The sequence below is a fragment of the Entelurus aequoreus genome, linkage group LG12 (assembly GCF_033978785.1).
Source record: "Entelurus aequoreus isolate RoL-2023_Sb linkage group LG12, RoL_Eaeq_v1.1, whole genome shotgun sequence".
Classification (NCBI taxonomy): Eukaryota; Metazoa; Chordata; class Actinopteri; order Syngnathiformes; family Syngnathidae; genus Entelurus; species Entelurus aequoreus.
The window spans coordinates 70,549,301-70,569,808 of NC_084742.1; the positions used below are offsets into that span (position 1 = coordinate 70,549,301).

The 20,508-nt window shown below is 38.4% G+C and overlaps 1 protein-coding gene across 1 annotated transcript in view; it reads left to right on the forward strand.

Annotated features, from left to right (window-relative positions):
- LOC133662511 (zinc finger protein 800-like) overlaps positions 1-18,110 on the forward strand; it is a 68,981-nt gene extending 50,871 nt beyond the window's left edge. The window contains exons 5-11 of the mRNA XM_062066579.1: positions 3,933-4,076; positions 4,372-4,543; positions 4,621-4,801; positions 7,494-7,656; positions 11,278-11,639; positions 13,481-14,593; positions 16,876-18,110. Coding sequence (XP_061922563.1) covers positions 3,933-4,076; positions 4,372-4,543; positions 4,621-4,801; positions 7,494-7,656; positions 11,278-11,639; positions 13,481-14,593; positions 16,876-16,974 — 2,234 coding nt within the window. The 3' untranslated portion in view covers positions 16,975-18,110. The remainder of the gene's footprint in view (positions 1-3,932; positions 4,077-4,371; positions 4,544-4,620; positions 4,802-7,493; positions 7,657-11,277; positions 11,640-13,480; positions 14,594-16,875) is intronic.
- The last annotated feature ends 2,398 nt before the right edge of the window (positions 18,111-20,508 follow it).

Consider the following 20,508-nt stretch of genomic DNA (forward strand, 5'->3'; position numbering starts at 1 on the left):
AATTTCACCTATTTGGGTTAAAAATATTTTTTGCAAAGCAGTAATTATAATCTGCAAACGACGTGTTGTTGTTGAGTGTCGGTGCTGTCTAGAGCTCGGCAGAGTAACCGTGTAATACTCTTCCATATCAGTAGGTGGCAGCCGGTAGCTAATTGCTTTGTAGATGTCGGAAACAGCGGGAGGCAGTGTGCAGGTAAAAAGGTGTCTAATGCTTAAACCAAAAATAAACAAAAGGTGAGTGCCCCTAAGAAAAGGCATTGAAGCTTAGGGAAGGCTGTGCAGAACGAAACTAAAACTGAACTGGCTACAAAGTAAACAAAAACAGAATGCTGGACGACAGCAAAGACTTACTGTGGAGCAAAGACGGCGTCCACAAAGTACATCCGAACATGACATGACAATCAACAATGTCCCCACAGAGAAGGATAAAAACAACTGAAATATTCTTGACTGCTAAAACAAAGTAGATATCGCTCAAAGGAAGACATGAAACTGCTACAGGAAAATACCAAAAAAAGAGAAAAAGCCACCAAAATAGGAGCGCAAGACAAGAACTAAAACACTACACACAGGAAAACAGCAATAAACTCCAAATAAGTCAGGTGGTGATGTGACCGGTGGTGACAGTACACCTACTTTGAGACAAGAGCTATAGTGATGCATGCTTGGTTATGCTTTGAATTCATATCCAACAATTGCGACAACGACTTTTTACTGTCAACTGAGTTTCGTTTTTTTAATGATTTCTGCTGGTGGTGTGCCTCCGCATTTTTTCAACGCAAAAAAATGTGCCTTGGCTCAAAAAAGGTTGAAAAAACTGATCTACAATGTAAACAGTCATGACATGAAAGAAAACGCACGGAAATGAGAAGTTGCGTCCAAACTTTTGGTCTGTACTGTATACCAACGTAACATTGAGGTGTGGGACGGGAGGACACGCATGTTGCAGCGCTAGCATAGCTACGTGCTAACATTACAGTCACTTTTTAACAGCAACATCATGCTATGTCAGCCTAGAAAACAACTGACTGATGAGTAGTTGGAAGAGCCTGAGGCTTTATTTTGAGAAAAAAACCTGTTTGTGTTTTTTTGTGGGGGGGGTAAGTGCCCCTCTTCTCTCAAAAGTGGAGCAAACAAGTGAATGAGATATGATGGTGCTCACAAACAAGCTCTATTCCACAGGTGTCAAACTCAAGGCCCGGGGGCCAGATGTGGCCCGCCACGTCATTTTATTTGGCCCTCGAAAGCCTGGAAATAAAATGTATCACTAAAGTACTGTAACTTTTCTTACGAAATGTATTCTTTCTTTCTATTTTGGGAGAAGAAGAAAAAATGTACTCCATGTAATCGCAAATTATGTTTATTTAAATATTGTGTAAAAATATATTATCAAACATTCAAACCCTTTTTTGAATAGAAATAAATACTAATAATAATGATTTCAAAGCAAGTTACCCATCAAATTGTGCAATGTCAAAGTAGCAATAGATTTCATGGTAAAATTGTGAAATTTACTGTAGTTTTTACAGCATTTTTCTCTAAATGAAAAAAACAGTACTTTTTTTACTTAAATTAATTTAATTTCCCCTCTGGGATTAATAAAGTATTTTTGATTCTGATTCTGATTGCGGTAAAAAAAAAACACACAAAAAAAACTGGCAGCTCAAGCCAACATTTTACTGTAAAATTCCAGTTTTTAAAAAAATTTTTACAGTAAAAAACAAATGTAAATTTTACAGTAAAATTCTGGCAACTTGAGCAAGACACTTCACCCTTGCTCCTGATGGGTGGTGGTTAGCGCCTTGCATGGCAGCTCCCGCCATCAGTGTGTGAATGTGTGTGTGAATGTGGAAATAGTGTCAAAGCGCTTTGAGTTCCTTAAAAAAAAAAAAGGTAGAAGAGCGCTATACAAGTACAACCCATTTACCATTTAAATATTGTCTAATTATGCAAAAATATATCATCAAACATTCAAACCATTTTTTAAATAGAAATAAATATGAATAATAATGATTTCAAAGCAAGTTATCCATCAAATTGTGCAATGTCAAAGTAGCAATAGATTTCATGGGAACATTTTGAAATTATCTGTGGTTTTTACAGCATTTTTCTCTAAATGAAAAAAACAGTACTTTTTTTACTAAAATAATTTAATTTCCCCCCGGGGATTAATAAAGTGATTCTGATTGCGGTAAAAAAAAAACACACACAAAAAAACTGGCAGCTCAAGCCAACATTTTACTGTAAAATTCCAGTTTTTTTTAATTTTTTATTTACAGTAAAAAACAAATGTAAATTTTACAGTAAAATTCTGGCAACTTCACTAGATTTCATGGGAACATTTTGAAATTATCTGTGGTTTTTACAGCATTTTTCTCTAAATGAAAAAAAACAGTACTTTTTTTACTTAGATTAATTTAATTTCCCCTCGGGGATTAATAAAGTGATTCTGATTCTGATTGCGGTAAGAAAAAAAACGAAAAAAAACTGGCAGCTCAAGTGCCAACATTTTACTGTAAAATTGCAGTTTTTAAAAAAAATGTACAGTAAAAAAACAAATGTACATTTTACAGTAAAATTCTGGCAACTTGAGCAAGACACTTCACCCTTGCTCCTGATGGGTGGTGGTTAGCGCCTTGCATGGCAGCTCCCGCCATCAGTGTGTGAATGTGTGTGTGAATGTGGAAATAGTGTCAAAGCGCTTTGAGTTCCTTAAAAGAAAAAGGTAGAAGAGCGCTATACAAGTACAACCCATTTACCATTTAAATATTGTCTAACTATGCAAAAATATATCATCAAACATTCAAACCATTTTTTAAATAGAAATAAATATTAATAATAATGATTTCAAAGCAAGTTATCCATTATTGTGCAATGTCAAAGTAGCAATAGATTTCATGGGAACATTTTGAAATTATCTGTGGTTTTTACAGCATTTTTCTCTAAATGAAAAAAACAGTACTTTTTTTACTTAAATTAATTTAATTTCCCCTCGGGGATTAATAAAGTGATTCTGATTGCGGTAAAAAAAAACACACACAAAAAAAACTGGCAGCTTAAGCCAACATTTTACTGTAAAATTCCAGTTTTTTTTTTTTTTAAATTTACAGTAAAAAACAAATGTAAATTTTACAGTAAAATTCTGGCAACTTGACTAGATTTCATGGGAACATTTTGAAATTATCTGTGGTTTTTACAACATTTTTCTCTAAATAAAAAAAAACAGTACTTTTTTTTACCTAAATTAATTTAATTTCCCCTCGGGGATTAATAAAGTGATTCTGATTGCGGTAAGAAAAAAAAACGAAAAAAAACTGGCAGCTCAAGCCAACATTTTACTGTAAAATTGCAGTTTTTTTAAAGAAGTTACAGTAAAAAAACAAATGTAAATTTTACAGTAAAATTCTGGCAACTTGACTAGATTTCATGGGAACATTTTGAAATTATCTGTGGTTTTTACAGCATTTTTCTCTAAATGAAAAAAAAAACAGTACTTTTTTTACTTAAATTAATTTAATTTCCCCTCGGGGATTAATAAAGTGATTCTGATTGCGGTAAGAAAAAAAACGGAAAAAAAACTGGCAGCTCAAGCCAACATTTTACTGTAAAATTGCAGTTTTCTTAAAGAAGTTACAGTAAAAAAACAAATGTAAATTTTACAGTAAAATTCTGGCAACTGAGCTGCCTTTTTTACATTTACAGTTAAATACACAACATTTTGAGGTGAAATGATTGCAACTTACCATCATTTTTTTACATTTTACTTTAAAAAAATCTACTAATAAAATGCATTAAACAACTGTGTAATAATAGTATTCACTGTTCGAAGAGGCACTCCAGGGCCAAACATAAGTGGCCCTCAGTGACACCCGTGCTCATATGAGCGTTTGTAAAGTCAGTACTGTAACAAAGTGTTGCTGCGGGTGTTGCAGGCACCAGCCAGCTGAGGCACATGCTGCTGCGGGAGGTGGACACCATCTTCGAGTGTAAAGTGTGTCGCAGTCTCTTCAGAGGCCTGCCTAACCTCATCACGCACAAAGAGTACTACTGCCTGACACGGCTGCCGGAGTACGACGGTGAGTGTTCACACCTGCACGCACGCCAACATGGCCGCCGCGCACTCGCAAAGGCACGACTATCATCGAGTCTCACGGCATTTGTCTCACTCTTTCGTCTGCTGTTATGTAGACTGATTGTGTTGGTAATGAACTTGCTCCTTAATGCAGGGTTCATTACCAGCGCCTGAGTGGTATTTTGTTGAAGTGCTGAACCGCGGTTATTTGTCATCATCGAGGATCACCCAATAAACGGCATCTTTCTCCCTCAGTCTTTCACCTTCCAGATGTCATTCTTGTTTTCTCTCGCTGGCAGGAGATGACCGGCAGAGTGTGGCCCTCAAGGATTTGACGGATATCATATATCACAGAGGCGACCGGCCGGATTATGTGGTCCGGCTGGAGCCCATCCAGACCACCAGCAAGGCCGTGTACCAGTACTTGACCACAGAGGAGGATTTGGCGCGCTATCCATCAAGGGCCCCCAGGTAGGCGCTTGGCAAACGCACTCGATTCCTCGCCATAAACGACGCTGACCACGGTGTGCCGCCGCCGCTGTTGACAGTGCCAGGGAGAGTCCGGTCGCCTGGGAGCGAGAGTCGATGGAGATTGAGACAGACCCGCTCGGTGGTCCACAGAGTCCGGCACAAAGCCACCACAGCCAGGGGAAGAAAAAGCGTGACGCAGAGGAGGACGAGGCCACGCAGGAACCACCACAGGCTGAGGACGAGGAATCCACCAGTGGGGTAGGCAGCAAAACACTTTACTCTAAATCAAGCCTGGGCAATTATTTTGACTCCGGGGGCCAAATTTAGAGAAATAAATGTGTCTGGGGGCCGGTATATCTATTTTTAGGAACACTAATACAAAACCTCACAATAATGTCTAAACCAGGGGTCACCAACGCGGTGCCCGCGGGCACCAGGTAGCCCGTAAGGACCAGATGAGTAGCCCGCTGGCCTGTTCTAAAAATAGCTCAAATAGCAGCACTTACCAGTGAGCTGCCTCGATTTTTTAAATTGTATTTATTTACTAGCAAGCTGGTCTCGCTTTGCCCGACATTTTTAATTCTAAGAGAGACAAAACTCAAATAGAATTTGAAAATCCAAGAAAATATTTTAAAGACTTGGTCTTCACTTGTTTGAATAAATTCATTAATTTTTTTACTTTGCTTCTTATAACTTTCAGAAAGACAATTTTAGAGAAAAAATACAACCTTAAAAATGATTTTAGGATTTTTAAACACATATACCTTTTTACCTTTTAAATTCCTTCCTCTTCTTTCCTGACAATTTAAATCAACGTTCAAGTAAATTATTTTTTTTTAATGTAAAGAATAATAAATACATTTTAATTTAATTCTTCATTTTAGCTTCTGTTTTTTCTATGAAGAATATTTGTGAAACATTTCTTCAAACTTATCATGGTTAAAATTCAAAAAAATTATTCTGGCAAATCTAGAAAATCTGTAGAATCAAATTTAAATCTTATTTCAAAGTCTTTTGAATTTATTTTAAAATTTTTGTTCTGGAAAATCTAGAAGAAATAATGATTTGTCTTTGTTAGAAATATAGCTTGGTCCAATTTGTTATATATTCTAACAAAGTGTAAATTGGATTTTAAGCTATTTAAAACATGTCATGAAAATTCAAAAATTAATCTTAATCAGGAAAAATTACTAATGATGTTCCATAAATTCTTTTTTTAATTTTTTCAAAAAGATTCAAATTAGCTAGTTTTTCTCTTCTTTTTTTCGGTTGAATTTTGAATTTTAAAGAGTCGAAATTGAAGATAAACTATGTTTCAAAATTTAATTGTCATTTTTTTCATGTTTTCTCCTCTTTTAAACCGTTCAATTAAGTGTAAACATCATTAATTATTAATAATAACATAGAGTTCAAGGTAAATTGAGCAAATTGGCTATTTCTGGCAATTTATTTAAGTGTGTATCAAACTGGTAGCCCTTCGCATTAATCAGTACCCAAGAAGTAGCTCTTGCTTTCAAAAAGGTTGGTGACTCCTGATATATACTATCATCATAATACAGTCATCACACAAGATAATCATCAGAGTATATACATTGAATTATTTACATTATTTACAACTTGACCTAGTGCACCATTGCTTTTTCCCTTTTTTAGTTGAACCAGTTCTTTAAACAAACACAACTATTCACCTTTTTAGATGACACGCTGATCTTGCCAGCATAATTGGCGACATGAACGACATCGTGCAGCACTAGATCTTGCAGCACTAGATCTTGCAGCACTAGATCTTGCAGCACTAGATCTTGCAGCACTAGATCGTGCAGCACTAGATCTTGCAGCACTAGATCGTGCAGCACTAGATCTTGCAGCACTAGATCTTGCAGCACTAGATCGTCACAGATGTTAAGTGTCCTACATGCAGTGGCCGTCCATTTCAAAAAAGCTTGGTTTACTCCTTTTCGGACGTGCTGTAATGACACAACTGGAATTGTGTCGCTGCATTCCATTGTATCGTATGCATGTTCCAAGTAGGGCTGCAACTAACGATTAATTTGATAATCGATTAATCTGTCGATTATTACTTCGATTAATCGATTAATAATCGGATAAAAGAGACAAACTACATTTCTATCCTTTCCAGTATTTTATTGGGAAAAAAACAGCATACTGGCACCATACTTATTTTGATTATTGTTTCTCAGCTGTTTGTACATGTTGCAGTTTATAAATAAAGGTTTATTTAAAATCAATAGCACTATTTCTATTGGTATTCATATTGCTCCATTTTTAGTGTAATAATGCTCATTGTCATTTCTGTATTTTTATTTTTATTTTCGCTAACTGCTTATTTGCTATTACTTTTACCATCATATTTGTACATGTCCTATTTGCTGATGTTGCTCTGTTGTTGTTGTTGTTGTTGTTGTGTTTGCTGTTGTTGTTTTTGTCTCTCTGTCTAATCCCCCTCTTGTCCCCACAATTCCCCCCTCTGTCTTCCTTTTTCTCTCTTTCTATCCCCTCCTGCTCCGGCCCGGCTGCACCAAATGATAATATAAATACATTTAATAAAGTCAAAATACAAGTAAGGCAACAAGAGAAGTATCCTACACTTCTCTTTTGTAAAGTAAATCTGAACAGCCGATATGGGCATCTACATCTGCTATATGATTTGCCCGAGAAGCTGGGCAGGACATTAAAAAAATAAAAAATTTAAAAAAAATTAATTTTTTTTTTTTTTTTTAAATTTAAAAACTTTTTTTTTTTTTAAAAGCCTCTGCGCATGCGCATAGCATATATCCAACGAATCGATGACTAAATTAATCGGCAACTATTTTTATAATTGATTTTAATCGATTTAATCGATTAGTTGTTGCAGCCCTCGTTCCAAGCTGGAACTGAACCGAACTGATGTACAAGCACAGTCATGGTTTTGTGTTTCTGCCCTGCACAGGTGGATGATGTGACCATCTCCTGCTGTCTGTGCGGTCAGGACTTCAACTCGCGCCGCAGCATCAGGCGCCACTGCCGCAAGATGCACCAGACCAAACTGGAGGAGCTGCGGAAGTTCACGGAGACGCGCACCGTACCCACCAGCCTGCTGTCCATGGTGAAAGGTGAGGGACTTGCTTTCACTCGGGGGGGCGGGGCACGTCTTCAGAACCTGTTTAGGCTGTTTGGTTCTGCACTTGAACGATCTGTGGCGTCTGAGATTGATTGTTGATAAATCCACTGGCCTCCCGCCGTAGTCCACCCGTGTAAATGTTAGCAAACATGACAATGCTGGGGTGAAGTCGGGGGACTGAGGACACACCCCTGAGGTGCCCCCTGTGTTCAGGAGGAGAGGGCAGGTGTTTCCTATCCTGACATTCTAAGGTCTGTTCCTGAGAAAGTCCAGTATCCAGGTGCACGTAGGGCTGCCACTGCTGCAGATAATAGGTTACAGCACAGGTGTCGAACTCAAGGCCCAGGGGCCATACCTGGCCCACCACACTCTAGAAAAAATGTGAGTCAGTCCAGCACTTGATTTTTCTCACTAAATGTATTTCTTTTTTGACATTACAATTGCATGTATTTTGACTTATCTGATCATTCAACAGACATATTATTAACATACAGTACAGGCCAACCGTTTGGACACACCTCCTCATTCAATGTGTTACCTTTATTTTCATGACTATTTACATTGTAGATTGTCACTGAAGGCATCACAACTATGAATGAACACAAGTGGAGTAGAGATGTCCGATAATATCGGCCTGTCAATATTATCGGCCGATAAATGCTTTAAAATGTAATATCGGAAATTATCGGTATCGTTTTTTTTATTATCGTTATCGGTTTTTTTGGTGTTTTTTTTTTTTAAATTTATTAAATCCACATAAAAAACACAAGATACTTACAATTAGTGCACCAACCCAAAAAAACCTCCCTCCCCCATTTACACTCATTCACACAAAAGGGTTGTTTCTTTCTGTTATTAATATTCTGCTTCCTACATTATATATCAATATATATCAATACAGTCTGCAAGGGATACAGTCCGTAAGCACACATGATTGTGCGTGCTGCTGCTCCACTAATAGTACTAACCTTTAACAGTTAATTTTACTCATTTTCATTAATTACTAGTTTCTATGTAACTGTTTTTATATTGTTTTACTTTCTTTTTTATTCAAGAAAATGTTTTTAATTTATTTATCTTATTTTACTAATTTTTAAAAAAAGTACCTTATCGTCACCATACCTGGTTGTCCAAATTAGGCATAATATTGTGTTAATACCACGACTGTATATATCGGTATCGGTTGATATCGGTATCGGTAATTAAAAGTTGGACAATATCGGATATCGGCAAAAAAAAGCCATTATCGGACATCCCTAATGTGGAGTTATGTACTTAACAAAAAAAGGTGAAATAACTAATTATTAGGGATGTCCGATAATGGCTTTTTGCCGATATTCCGATATTGTCCAACTCTTTAATTACCGATACCGATATCAACCGATACCGATGTATGCAGTCGTGGAATTAACACATTATTATGCCTAATTTGGACAACCAGGTATGGTGAAGATAAGGTACTTTTTAAAAAAATAATAAAATAAGATAACTAAATTAAAAACATTTTCTTGAATAAAAAAGAAAGTAAAACAATATAAAAACAGTTACATAGAAACTAGTAATTAATGAAAATGAGTCAAATGAACTGTTAAAGGTTAGTACTATTAGTGGAGCAGCAGCACGCACAATCATGTGTGCTTATGGACTGTATCCCTTGCAGACTGTATTGATATATATTGATATATAATGTAGGAAGCAGAATATTAATAACAGAAAGAAATGGGGGAGGGAGGTTTTTTGGGTTGGTGCACTAATTGTAAGTGTATCTTGTGTTTTTTATGTTGATTTAATAAAACAAAAAAAAACCAATACAGATAATAAAAAAAACGATACCGATAATTTCCAATATTACATTTTAACGCATTTATCGGCCGATAATATCGGCTGGCCGATATTATCGGACATCCCTAGTTTTTATAATTTTTTACTTGCTTTTTTATTCAAGAATTTTTTTAAATTTATTTACCTTATTTTATTTTATTATTATTTTTAAAAAGGACCTTATCTTCACCATACCTGGTTGTCCAAATTAGGCATAATAATGTGTTAATTCCACGACTGCATATATCGGTATCGGTTGATATCGGTATCGGCAATTAAAAGTTGGACAATATCGGATATCGGTGCGTTGCTAGCCTGGTTGCTATGTTTCCGGTTGGTGGTAAAAGTGTTGGTCATGTGTTTTACCCTGCTCAAATCTCTCAGTAAAGTTATTCGATGGATTAAAGCTTTTGTTTTGAACTTTATTACACCTTGGAGCGCTTTTCCCCGTCCATTGTTTTCCTGCTTTCGCTATCTGCGCCTAATGACTGAGCTACGTGACGTCATTTCTTGTGATGTCCCACGGAGCATTTCTGGTCGGGACGGGATTCGAATAAAGAATCAACTCTTTTCCTTTACTATAGTGGTCTCGATAACGGGTACCGGTTCTCAAAAAGTGATTCGAGTCCGAGGACTCGGTTCTTTTCTTATCAAACAACCGGGAAAACCGGTTTCGAGTATCATCCCTAGCTACTACGCAATATATGCAATATTTACCACATTAAACATTTTCAAGTGAAATATTTGAAGTAATTAGAGCCCTGAAAATAATGCATTATAACATGTCTTTTTTGGCCTTTTTTTTTTTTTTTTTGAGCAATGGCAAAAAAAGAAAACTGAAGAAAGACAAAAGAAAAAAAAACAGCCTGCTTTTTGTCAACATTGCAACTTTTTCTCGTTACATTTCACCTCATTCCACTTTTTTTAATGTTCTTTTTTATTTTTACAATAGTATTTCCAGAATGTGTGGCGGGCCGCTAAACAATTAGCTGCGGGCCGCAAATGGCCCCCGGGCCGCACTTTGGACACCCCTGCATGAACTTATTATTGTATGACATATTATCATGAGGCGATTGTATAACTGCCATGTGGCCCTCAATGAGAAGGACTTTGACACCCCTGAGTTACAATGAGAAGGACTTTGACACCTCTGAGTTACAATGAGAAGGACTTTGACACCCCTGAGTTACAATGAGAAGGACTTTGACACCCCTGAGTTACAATGAGAAGGACTTTGACACCCCTGAGTTACAATGAGAAGGACTTTGACACCCCTGAGTTACAATGAGAAGGACTTTGACACCCCTGAGTTACAATGAGAAGGACTTTGACACCTCTGAGTTACAATGAGAAGGACTTTGACACCTCTGAGTTACAATGAGAAGGACTTTGACACCTCTGAGTTACAATGAGAAGGACTTTGACACCTCTGAGTTACAATGAGAAGGACTTTGACACCCCTGAGTTACAATGAGAAGGACTTTGACACCTCTGAGTTACAATGAGAAGGACTTTGACACCTCTGAGTTACAATGAGAAGGACTTTGACACCCCTGAGTTACAATGAGAAGGACTTTGACACCCCTGGGTTACAATGAGAAGGACTTTGACACCTCTGAGTTACAATGAGAAGGACTTTGACACCCCTGAGTTACAATGAGAAGGACTTTGACACCTCTGAGTTACAATGAGAAGGACTTTGACACCTCTGGGTTACAGCTTTCCTCATTTTTGCAGCGCTGGAATCCCCAAATCAAGACTGAAACTGAAAGTTGTTGTCGCTGTCGTGTAGGTCGACCACGGGCTCGGCCTCGGAGCACGCCGGCGGGAAAGTCCTGCCACGTGTGCCACAAAGTCTTTGCCACCAAAACCAACGTGCGCCGACACTACGACGAGGTGCACCGCGGCCTGCGGCGGGACGCCATCACCCCGGCCGTCGCCTCCAGGCCCGGCCAGCCGCTCTCTGTGGAGGCCACGCCCCCCAGGAAGAGCAACGGCGCCTCGCCGCCAGGCGGGAGCAACGGCAGCGCCGCCAAGGCCGCCCCTGTCAGCCAAAACCGCGCCAAGCCTCAGCAGAGTCAAGCGTCGCCTCCTCCGCAGGCCAACCAGGCGCCGAGTCGCTGCACGCTGTGCAAGAGGAACTACAGCTCCCAGGTTAGTTTAGCCATGCTTTTATTTTGATATGCTGTCCTTTACAGTGGATGTTTGTGTTTTGTCTCGTGCAGTCATGCGAAAACAAATGTCCACTGTAAAGGACGATGGTTCTTAGGGTGATACAAATGATATTTTGTAAACCCCTATATGTGTTTTATTATTCTTATACTTTATTTATACTTTTATATTTATTTACATTTGTATACTTTATATTTGTATACTTTGTTTACACCTGTGTATTTTACATTCTTATACTTTTATACTTTGTTTACACTTTTATACTTTTACACTTTTATACTTTTTCACTTTTATACTTTGTTTACACTTTTATGCCTTTACACTTTTATACTTTATACTTTTTCACTTTGTTTATACTTCGTTTGTTTTACACCTATCTTTTTATACTTTGTTTACACTTTTATGCCTTTACACTTTTATACTTTATACTTTGTTTACACTTTTATACTTTGTTTACACTTTTATGCCTTTATACTTTATACTTTGTTTACACTTTTATACTTTATACTTTGTTTACACTTTTATACTTTGTTTACACTTTTATGCCTTTATACTTTATACTTTGTTTACACTTTTATACTTTATACTTTGTTTACACTTTTATACTTTGTTTACACTTTTATGCCTTTATACTTTATACTTTGTTTACACTTTTATACTTGATACTTTGTTTACACTTTTATACTTGATACTTTGTTTACACTTTTATACTTTGCTTACGCTTTTATACTTTGTTTACACTTTTATACTTTATTCTTTGTTTATACTTCATATGTTTTACACTTATCTTTTTATACTTTGTTTACACTTTTATACTGTTTACATTTTTATGCTTTTACACTTTTATACTTTATACATTGTTTATACTTCATTTGTTTTACACCTATCTTTTTGTTTGTTTACACTTTTATACTTTGTTTACACTTTTATACTTTGCTTACACTTTTATATTTTATTCTTTGTTTATACTTCATTTGTTTTACACCTATCTTTTTGTTTGTTTACATTTTTATACTTGTATACTTTGTTTATACTTCATTTGTTTTACAATTACCTTTTTATACTTTGTTTACACTTCTATGCCTTTATACTTTGTTTACACTTTTATGCCATTACACTTCTATACTTTATAGTTTTACACTTTTATACTTTGTTTACACTTTTATACTTTGTTTACACTTTTATACTTTGTTTACACTTTTATACTTGATACTTTGTTTATACTTTTATACTTTGTTTACACTTTTATACGTGATACTTTGTTTACACTTTTATACTTTGTTTACACTTTTATACTTGATACTTTGTTTATACTTTTATACTTTGTTTACACTTTTATACGTGATACTTTGTTTACACTTTTATACTTTGTTTACACTTTTATACTTGATACTTTGTTTATACTTTTATACTTTGTTTACACTTTTATACGTGATACTTTGTTTACACTTTTATACTTTGTTTACACTTGTGTACTTTATACTTTGTTTACACATTTATACTTTGTTTACACTTTTATACTTTAAACTTTGCAGTTTTATACTTTATACTTTGTTTATACTTCATTTGTTTTACACTTATCTTTTTATACTTTGTTTACACTTTTATACTTTGATTACATTTGTATTTTTTTACACTTTTATACTTTTTTTATACTTATTTTGTTTTACGCCTACCTTTTTATACTTTGTTTACACTTTTATACCTGATACCTTGTTTACACTTTTACACTTTGTACTTTGTCTACACTTTTATACGTTTATACTTGATACTTTGTTTATGCTTAAACAGTTTGTCTTTCTCTGTTTGTCTTTCAATGGCAGCTGATGTTGAAGCGACACATGCGTATCGTCCACAAGATCTACAGCGTCAAAACCAACCGCTCAGCGACGGCGGCGTCTTCATCGACGACGACGACGACGACCACCACAGCGGCTCCAAACATCAGCAGCGGCGTGCAGCCTAGCAACAGTATCCGGGTCAAAGAGGAAGTGGTGGAAGCCTCAGAGGAAGAGGACGACATGGACAGCAGTCCGGCGCCGTCACCCGCCCACAGCACGGGGTCTGTCAAAGGTGCCGCTGTGGCCCCCGCTGCCCTAAAGGTGAAGGAGGAGGAAACTCCGTGGGTCCCAAAGGCGCCGGTGAGCGCGTCTGCCGGAAGCGCCGTCGCCAAACCCAAACTGTCGGTGGGCTTCGACTTCAAGCAGCTCTTCTGCAAGCTGTGCAAGCGGCAGTTCAGCTCTCGCCAGAACCTGTCCAAGCACATCGAGCTGCACATGGACGGCAACGACATTTTCATCAAGTTCTACCGCTGCCCGCTCTGCCGCTACGAGTCGCGCCGCAAGCGGGACGTCCTGCGCCACGTGACGGTGGTGCACAAGAAGTCCACCTCCTACCTGGCCAAGATCATGCCCAAGCTGGAGAGCAGGGCGGTGAAGCGGCTGGCGGAGGTCGTCCTCAACAGCACCAACCCCAAGAGAGTCTGCCCCGCCAAGGAGGAAGTGAACGGACGCCCGACGGCTGTTCCCGCCACTTGTCTGTCCTCTCCTGTCACCCGTAAGCAGGACTACTCCGCCAGCACCGCCGCCGCCTCCTCCTCGGCGCCGCCTCCCGCCCCCGCCACCGCCCCCGCCCCTGCCCCCGCCCCTGCCCCGGCCTCCGCACGGAAGCAGCAGGAAGCGCCGTCGCCGTCCCCCGCTCCATCGCCGCCCGTCACCCGTAAGCAAGACAAGCAGCAGCAGCAGCCTCGGCCCATCAGCCCCCCGATGACCCGCCGCAGCGACAAGCACTCGCACCAGCGCAACTCCGCCGCCGCCTCCTCAGCGCCGCACACTCGCCGCCACGACGCGGAGAGCTCCGCCTCCACTGAAGTCAAAGTGACCAAGAACTTCTCGCTGCACGCCTGCGACCAGTGCGGGCGCGCCTTCGCCAAGAAGGTACGCAACGTCGTTCTGTCACTTCTAGGGATGATGTTTGATAAGAAATTATCGAGTTCGAGCCCATTATCGAATCCTCTTATCGAACCGAATCCTTATCGATTCTCTTATCGAATCCAGATAAGTTGTTGTATATGGAAAAAAAACACAATATTGGGTTTAACAAAAGCTCACTTTTATTTTATAAAATAAAATAAAATAAATAAATAAATATTGACTGTTACCCCCCTAAAAAAATAAAGAAATACAAATATTGACTGTTGTTACCCAAAGTATATAAAGTGGTATTTTTCAGAAAAACAAATATATACAGTAACACAAAAACAACCTCTCTCTGTGATCACTATAAATAATAATATAGTGTTAAATAAAATCAGTCCCATGGGCACAAAACTGAAAATAATACAGCTCTCCAAAAAGTGCACTTCTGCTGCTATTGGAACATACTAACTACACACACTATGACACTAAGAACACCACAGTCATCAATCAACAATTCTTCCCCCCTTACATGAGAGTGACGCCTGGCAATAATTGCATATTGCCTGTTCTGCCCTCACTATACATGTTGAGCTTATACAGCTTGACAGACAACTAACAAACAATCCAAAGCAGATTAATCCATTTAGGCTCTTTATTGTTGTTGATCTTGCTTTGTCTTTTCCTATCTTAACTTTTGTCTTGCACTGGACTGTTATTTATTTTTAAACTGAAATACACACAATGACAAACGTATAAGCTATGTGATTCAATTAACATACTGAAATGTAATACACAATATGTCAATATTAGCTTCACACAAATATACAGTACTATCATCAAACAAATACTTCTGAGTGTTGAAACTATTTCGATGGTGGAAATACACGACTGGCAGCCATTTTAAGTCCTCAAAACATCCATTGAAACAGTGCACAAAAATCGTTTTTCAATATTAGTATCAAACTTAAACACTTTCCACCTTAATATTGAGTTACATAAACAAGTTAAACAGTTTACTTACAGACTTATCTTTTCCAAGGCTTGTAAGAGCTAACACAACTTGTCTACTTCTCAATTGTCTCAACCCGGAAGTGCCCAGACTAATGACGCGTAGTATTTTCATATCGCCACAAGGTGTCAGTAAGAGTCTACAATCAAATGGGCATAACATTGCAGGGGCCGTACTTATCAAGCTTCTTAGAATTACTCCTAAGAAGTCTGCTAAGAGTTGACTTAAGAGTAAATAAATTCTTGGCTGAAAGCTGCACTTAAAAGTTAGTTATCAAGCGTCTTACTCACACTTTCAGCGAAGTGTAGGACTGAATCTTAAGTGTCACACTCAGAGCTGAATTACGACATTACTATGTGCCGTAAACGGAATTTTAGGTGACGTCATTTCTGTGTCCATAGAAATGACCAATCACGGAAGGGAATCTGTAGTCTAAGAATAAAGAAATATCTTGGAAATATTTAAGTGGACAATGGGAGTGTATATTTTGACAATAAACTACAAAATAATACAAAACAAACTAGTCCCCGCCGGCACTCACGCTACCGCTCCCTCTCTTCTCTCGCCCACACACTCACTGACGTCACTCACCTCACGGCCACACACATACGCTACTGTCATAACATTTTCTTTCCAATTCATTAATTAGGCAACTAATTTGAAACTGGTGTGGGTGGCTCTATATATACTAGCCCACTGCAGACACATGCAGAAATCAACAAGGAATCGAAAAGTATTAAATCTGTGACAAAAATAATATCCGCTCTGTCTAAACGATACCGTTTGATCAGCTGCTCGTCATCAAAAAAAACAACAACATTGTTCCGTTCCCTGAACGTTCGCGCACGTCTCTCTCGCCTCAGTGCCATCCCCTGCTGGCAACTCCTAACCACTTAAGACACCTCTGAAGGTCTCTTAAATATCGTGGAGAGTAGGAGTGATTCTTAGACTTAAGAACGTTGATAAAAAGCTTTTATTCTTAAGTTTGAGAGTAGGACTAAATTTCGCAAATTCTCAGGACTTAAGTGTAAAATGGCACTCTAAGAAGCTTGATAAGTACGGCCCCAGGTCCCACAGGGCATTTCCTGTGCGTGGGAAGGGATTCGAATAAAGAACCAACTCTTTTTCTTTACTATAGTGGCCTCGATAACGGGAACCGGTTCTCAAAAAGGGATTCGAGTCCATGGAACCGGTTCTTTTCTTATCGATCAACCGGGAGAAGCGACTTCGAACATCATCCCTACTCAGTCCTCTCGTCTCCTCGCAGCCTGACCCCTCGTGTCTTTAACAGGTGTACCTGGAGTCGCACAAGCGCAGCCACCGGAACGCGGTGGCGGCGGTGGCCGGCGCGAGGAAAGGAGTCAGCACGCGCTCCAAATCGCTGGTGTGAGGAACAACACAGCGTGTAAGAAATGACTTCTCTTCTTACCGCTTTTGTGACACTCGCCATGCACTCGGCACAAAGGAGCGTCAGTGTGTACTTGAGTTAGCGGCTTGAAAGGTGTGTGTGCGTGTGTGTGTGTGTGTGTGTGTGTGTGTGTGTGTGTGTGTGTGTGTGTGTGTGTGTGTGTGTGTGTGTGTGTGTGTGTGTGTGTGTGTGTGTGTGTGTGTGTGTGTGTGTGTGTGTGTGTGTGTGTGTGTGTGTGTGTGTGTGTGTGTGTGTGTGTGTGTGTGTGTGTGTGTGTGTGTGCGTGCGTGCGTGCGAAGAGCTGAGACAAGAAGCGGCAGCCATTAATCGACCGCCGCTCGTTTACCAGCTGTTTCCTTTTACGTTCACCTGAAATCTGCCTCTTTGTTTGAGTCCTCCCGCGTCTTTCACCCGCCCCTCCCCCGCCGCTCGCAGTCCGCTGACGGACAATGGGCGCCGAAACTTTGCAAAGACGGGTGAAAAGTTAGTGGGCAAACACGGACGGAAACCACAATACCGTTTTATGTGGAGTTTTATTGCACGGGAGCCAAATATTGCATCAATTTTGTTTCTTGAGCGAGGCCAGCGATGACACAAACTGGCCACAAGATGGCACTGTTGTGCGTATTTCTATTCCTTTAAGTCCCCCAAAGTATTTATGACGACCAAAATCAAGGATTTTCTTTTTTTTAAATTGTGTTTAATGTCCTTTTGTCCACAGATTTTTTTTTGTTTGTATTACTTTCAGTCGGATCACACAAAGTTGTGATGAATATTCCTTTTCCGTGGGTAGAACAAGGAGAAGAAGCGTTTCGGCGGTCGCTGAACAACACTGGACGACATGAAGTAACGTGTACATAATGTTCAAAGAGAAGACGTCATGGGACAATAGCTGGAAAGTTTATTTTTATATTTAACATAAAGACTTTAGTTAGCGCAACAAGGGAAAGACGTGTATGTTAATATTAGTTCCAATATAATCTCTGTTTCATTCGTCTTCTATTTTGTGTGAGGAGAGAACAAAAACCTCAAAGTACGCCAGGGAATATTTTCTTTTAACGTTGCAACATTTCAGAAGAATGTACAAAACCCATGAAATAAACACTTTAATCTTTAAAGAGAGTTTTTGTGACCTTTGTTGAGTATAGCGACATCCAGCATATCACCCGGGGGGAGTTGGCAGGCCAATGGAGGACAGTAATGCCATGGTCAGTACACCAGTTACTGCTGGTTTTGGCACTGCTGGATCATACTGGAAAATGAAATCCTCATCTCCATAGAGCTTTTCAACTGATGGAGCATGTAGTGCTCTAAAATCTCTTGGTACACAGCTGCAATGACTCTGGACTTGTGGACCAACACCAGCAGCTGACATGGCTCCCCAAACCATTGCTGACTGGGGGAACTTCACACTGGATTTCAAGCAACTTGGATTTTGCTCCTCTCCAGCCTTCCTCCAGACTCTAGCGCCGTGACTTCCAAATGAAATACCAAACTTGCTTTGGTCTGAAAACAGGACTCTGGACCACTCTGCTACTGTCCAGTGCTTCTTTTCCATAGCATATCTAAGAAGGACAGCTCCAGACTGGAGAAACTGATCAGGCGGGCCGGTTCTACGATCGGACTAAAACTGGACTCACTGGTGACGGTGGCAGAGAAGAGGACTGTGGAAAAACTAGTGAGCAATCCTGGATGATGCCAGTCACCCTCTGCATACCGTTGTCAGTAGCCAGAAGAGCCTGTTCAGTGCTAGACTGCTTCATCCCAAGTGCAGGACTAATAGACTCAAAAACTCCTTAGTCCCACACGCCATTAGACTGTATAACTCCTCTCTGGGGGGGGGGGGGGGGGGGGGGGTCACTAATGCCTAGTTTCTCTTGTTATATTCTTATTTTACTGTTATATTTGTATTCTCATTGATGCTTTTTGTTTTTATTCTACTGTAATATTTTTCTATTTTGTTTCCATTTATACCCCCATTATTTACTTTTTAAAATTCGATCTCAATTCTGTACACTGCTGCTGGAATTTTAATTTTCCTGAGGGAACTCTCCTGAAGGAATCAATAAAGTTCTATCTATCTATCTATCTATCTATCTATCTATCTATCTATCTATCTATCTATCTATCTATCTATCTATCTATCTATCTATCTATCTATCTATCTATCTATCTATCTATATTTTTCTTTTTCCTTCTTTCTTTTTTCTTCTTTCTTTTTTCTTTTTTCTTTTTTCTTTTTGTCATTTTGTCATTTTGTCATTTTGTCATTTTTTCTTTTTGTCATTTTTTTCTTCTTTTTTCTTTTTTCTTTCTTCTTTTTTCTTTCTTCTTCTTTCTTCTTTCTTCTTTCTTTCTTCTTTCTTCTTTCTTTTTTTCTTTTTGTCATTTTTTCTTTTTTCTTTTTGTCATTTTTTCTTTTCTTTTTTCTTTTTTCCTTTCTTTCCTTTCTTTTCTTCCTTTTCTTCCTTTCTTTTCTCCTTTCTTTCCTTTCTTTCCTTTCTTTCCTTTCTTTCCTTTCTTTCCTTTCTTTCCTTTCTTTCTTTCCTTTCTTTCCTTTCTTTCCTCTCTTTCTTTCCTTTCTTTCTTTTTTTCTTTTTTTTCTTTCTTTCTTTCTTTCATAGCCCAAGTCAGATGCTTCTAGAAATTTTAGAGCACTACATGCTTCCATCTGTTGAAAAGCTCTATGGAGATGATGATTTCATTTTCCAGCATGATCTGGCACCTGCCCACAGTGCCAAAACCAGCAGTAACTGGTGAACTGACCATGGCATTACTGTCCTCCATTGGCCTGCCAACTCCCCTGACCTGAACCCCATAGGGAATTTGTGGGGTATTGTGAAGAAGAAGCTGAAAGACACCAGACCCAATAATGCAAATGAGCTAAAGGCCGCTATTGAAGCATCCTGGGCATCCATAACACATCAGCAATGCCACAGGCTGATTGCCTCCATGCCACGCCGCATTGGTGCAGTCATCCGTGCAAAAGGATTCCCAACCAATTACTGAGTGCATTAATTTGACATTTTCAAATGTTTGATTTTGTTTCGCTGTTATACATTTTTGTTTTTTTTAACTTGGTCTGAGGAAATATTCTAATTTTTTGGAATATAATTTTTGAGTTTTCTTAAGCTGTGTGCCATAATCAGCAATATCAAAATAATAAAAGGCTTGCAATAATTATTTCAGTTGATGTGTAATGAATCCAGAATGTATGACATTTTTGTTTTTTTAATTGCATTACAGAAAATGAAGAACTTTATCACAATATTCTAATTTTCTGAGACAGTCCTATATATATATATATATATATATATATATATATATATATATATATATATATATATATATATATATATATATATATATATATATATATTGTTTTTTTTTGTTTTTGTTATTTTATTATTATTTTTTCCTTTCTCTCTTTTTCTTTTGAAAGTCTGCAAGTAAGTACATTAATGATGCATTTATTTTGCTGCACCATTTATGTACAAGTGGAATCTTATGGGAAAT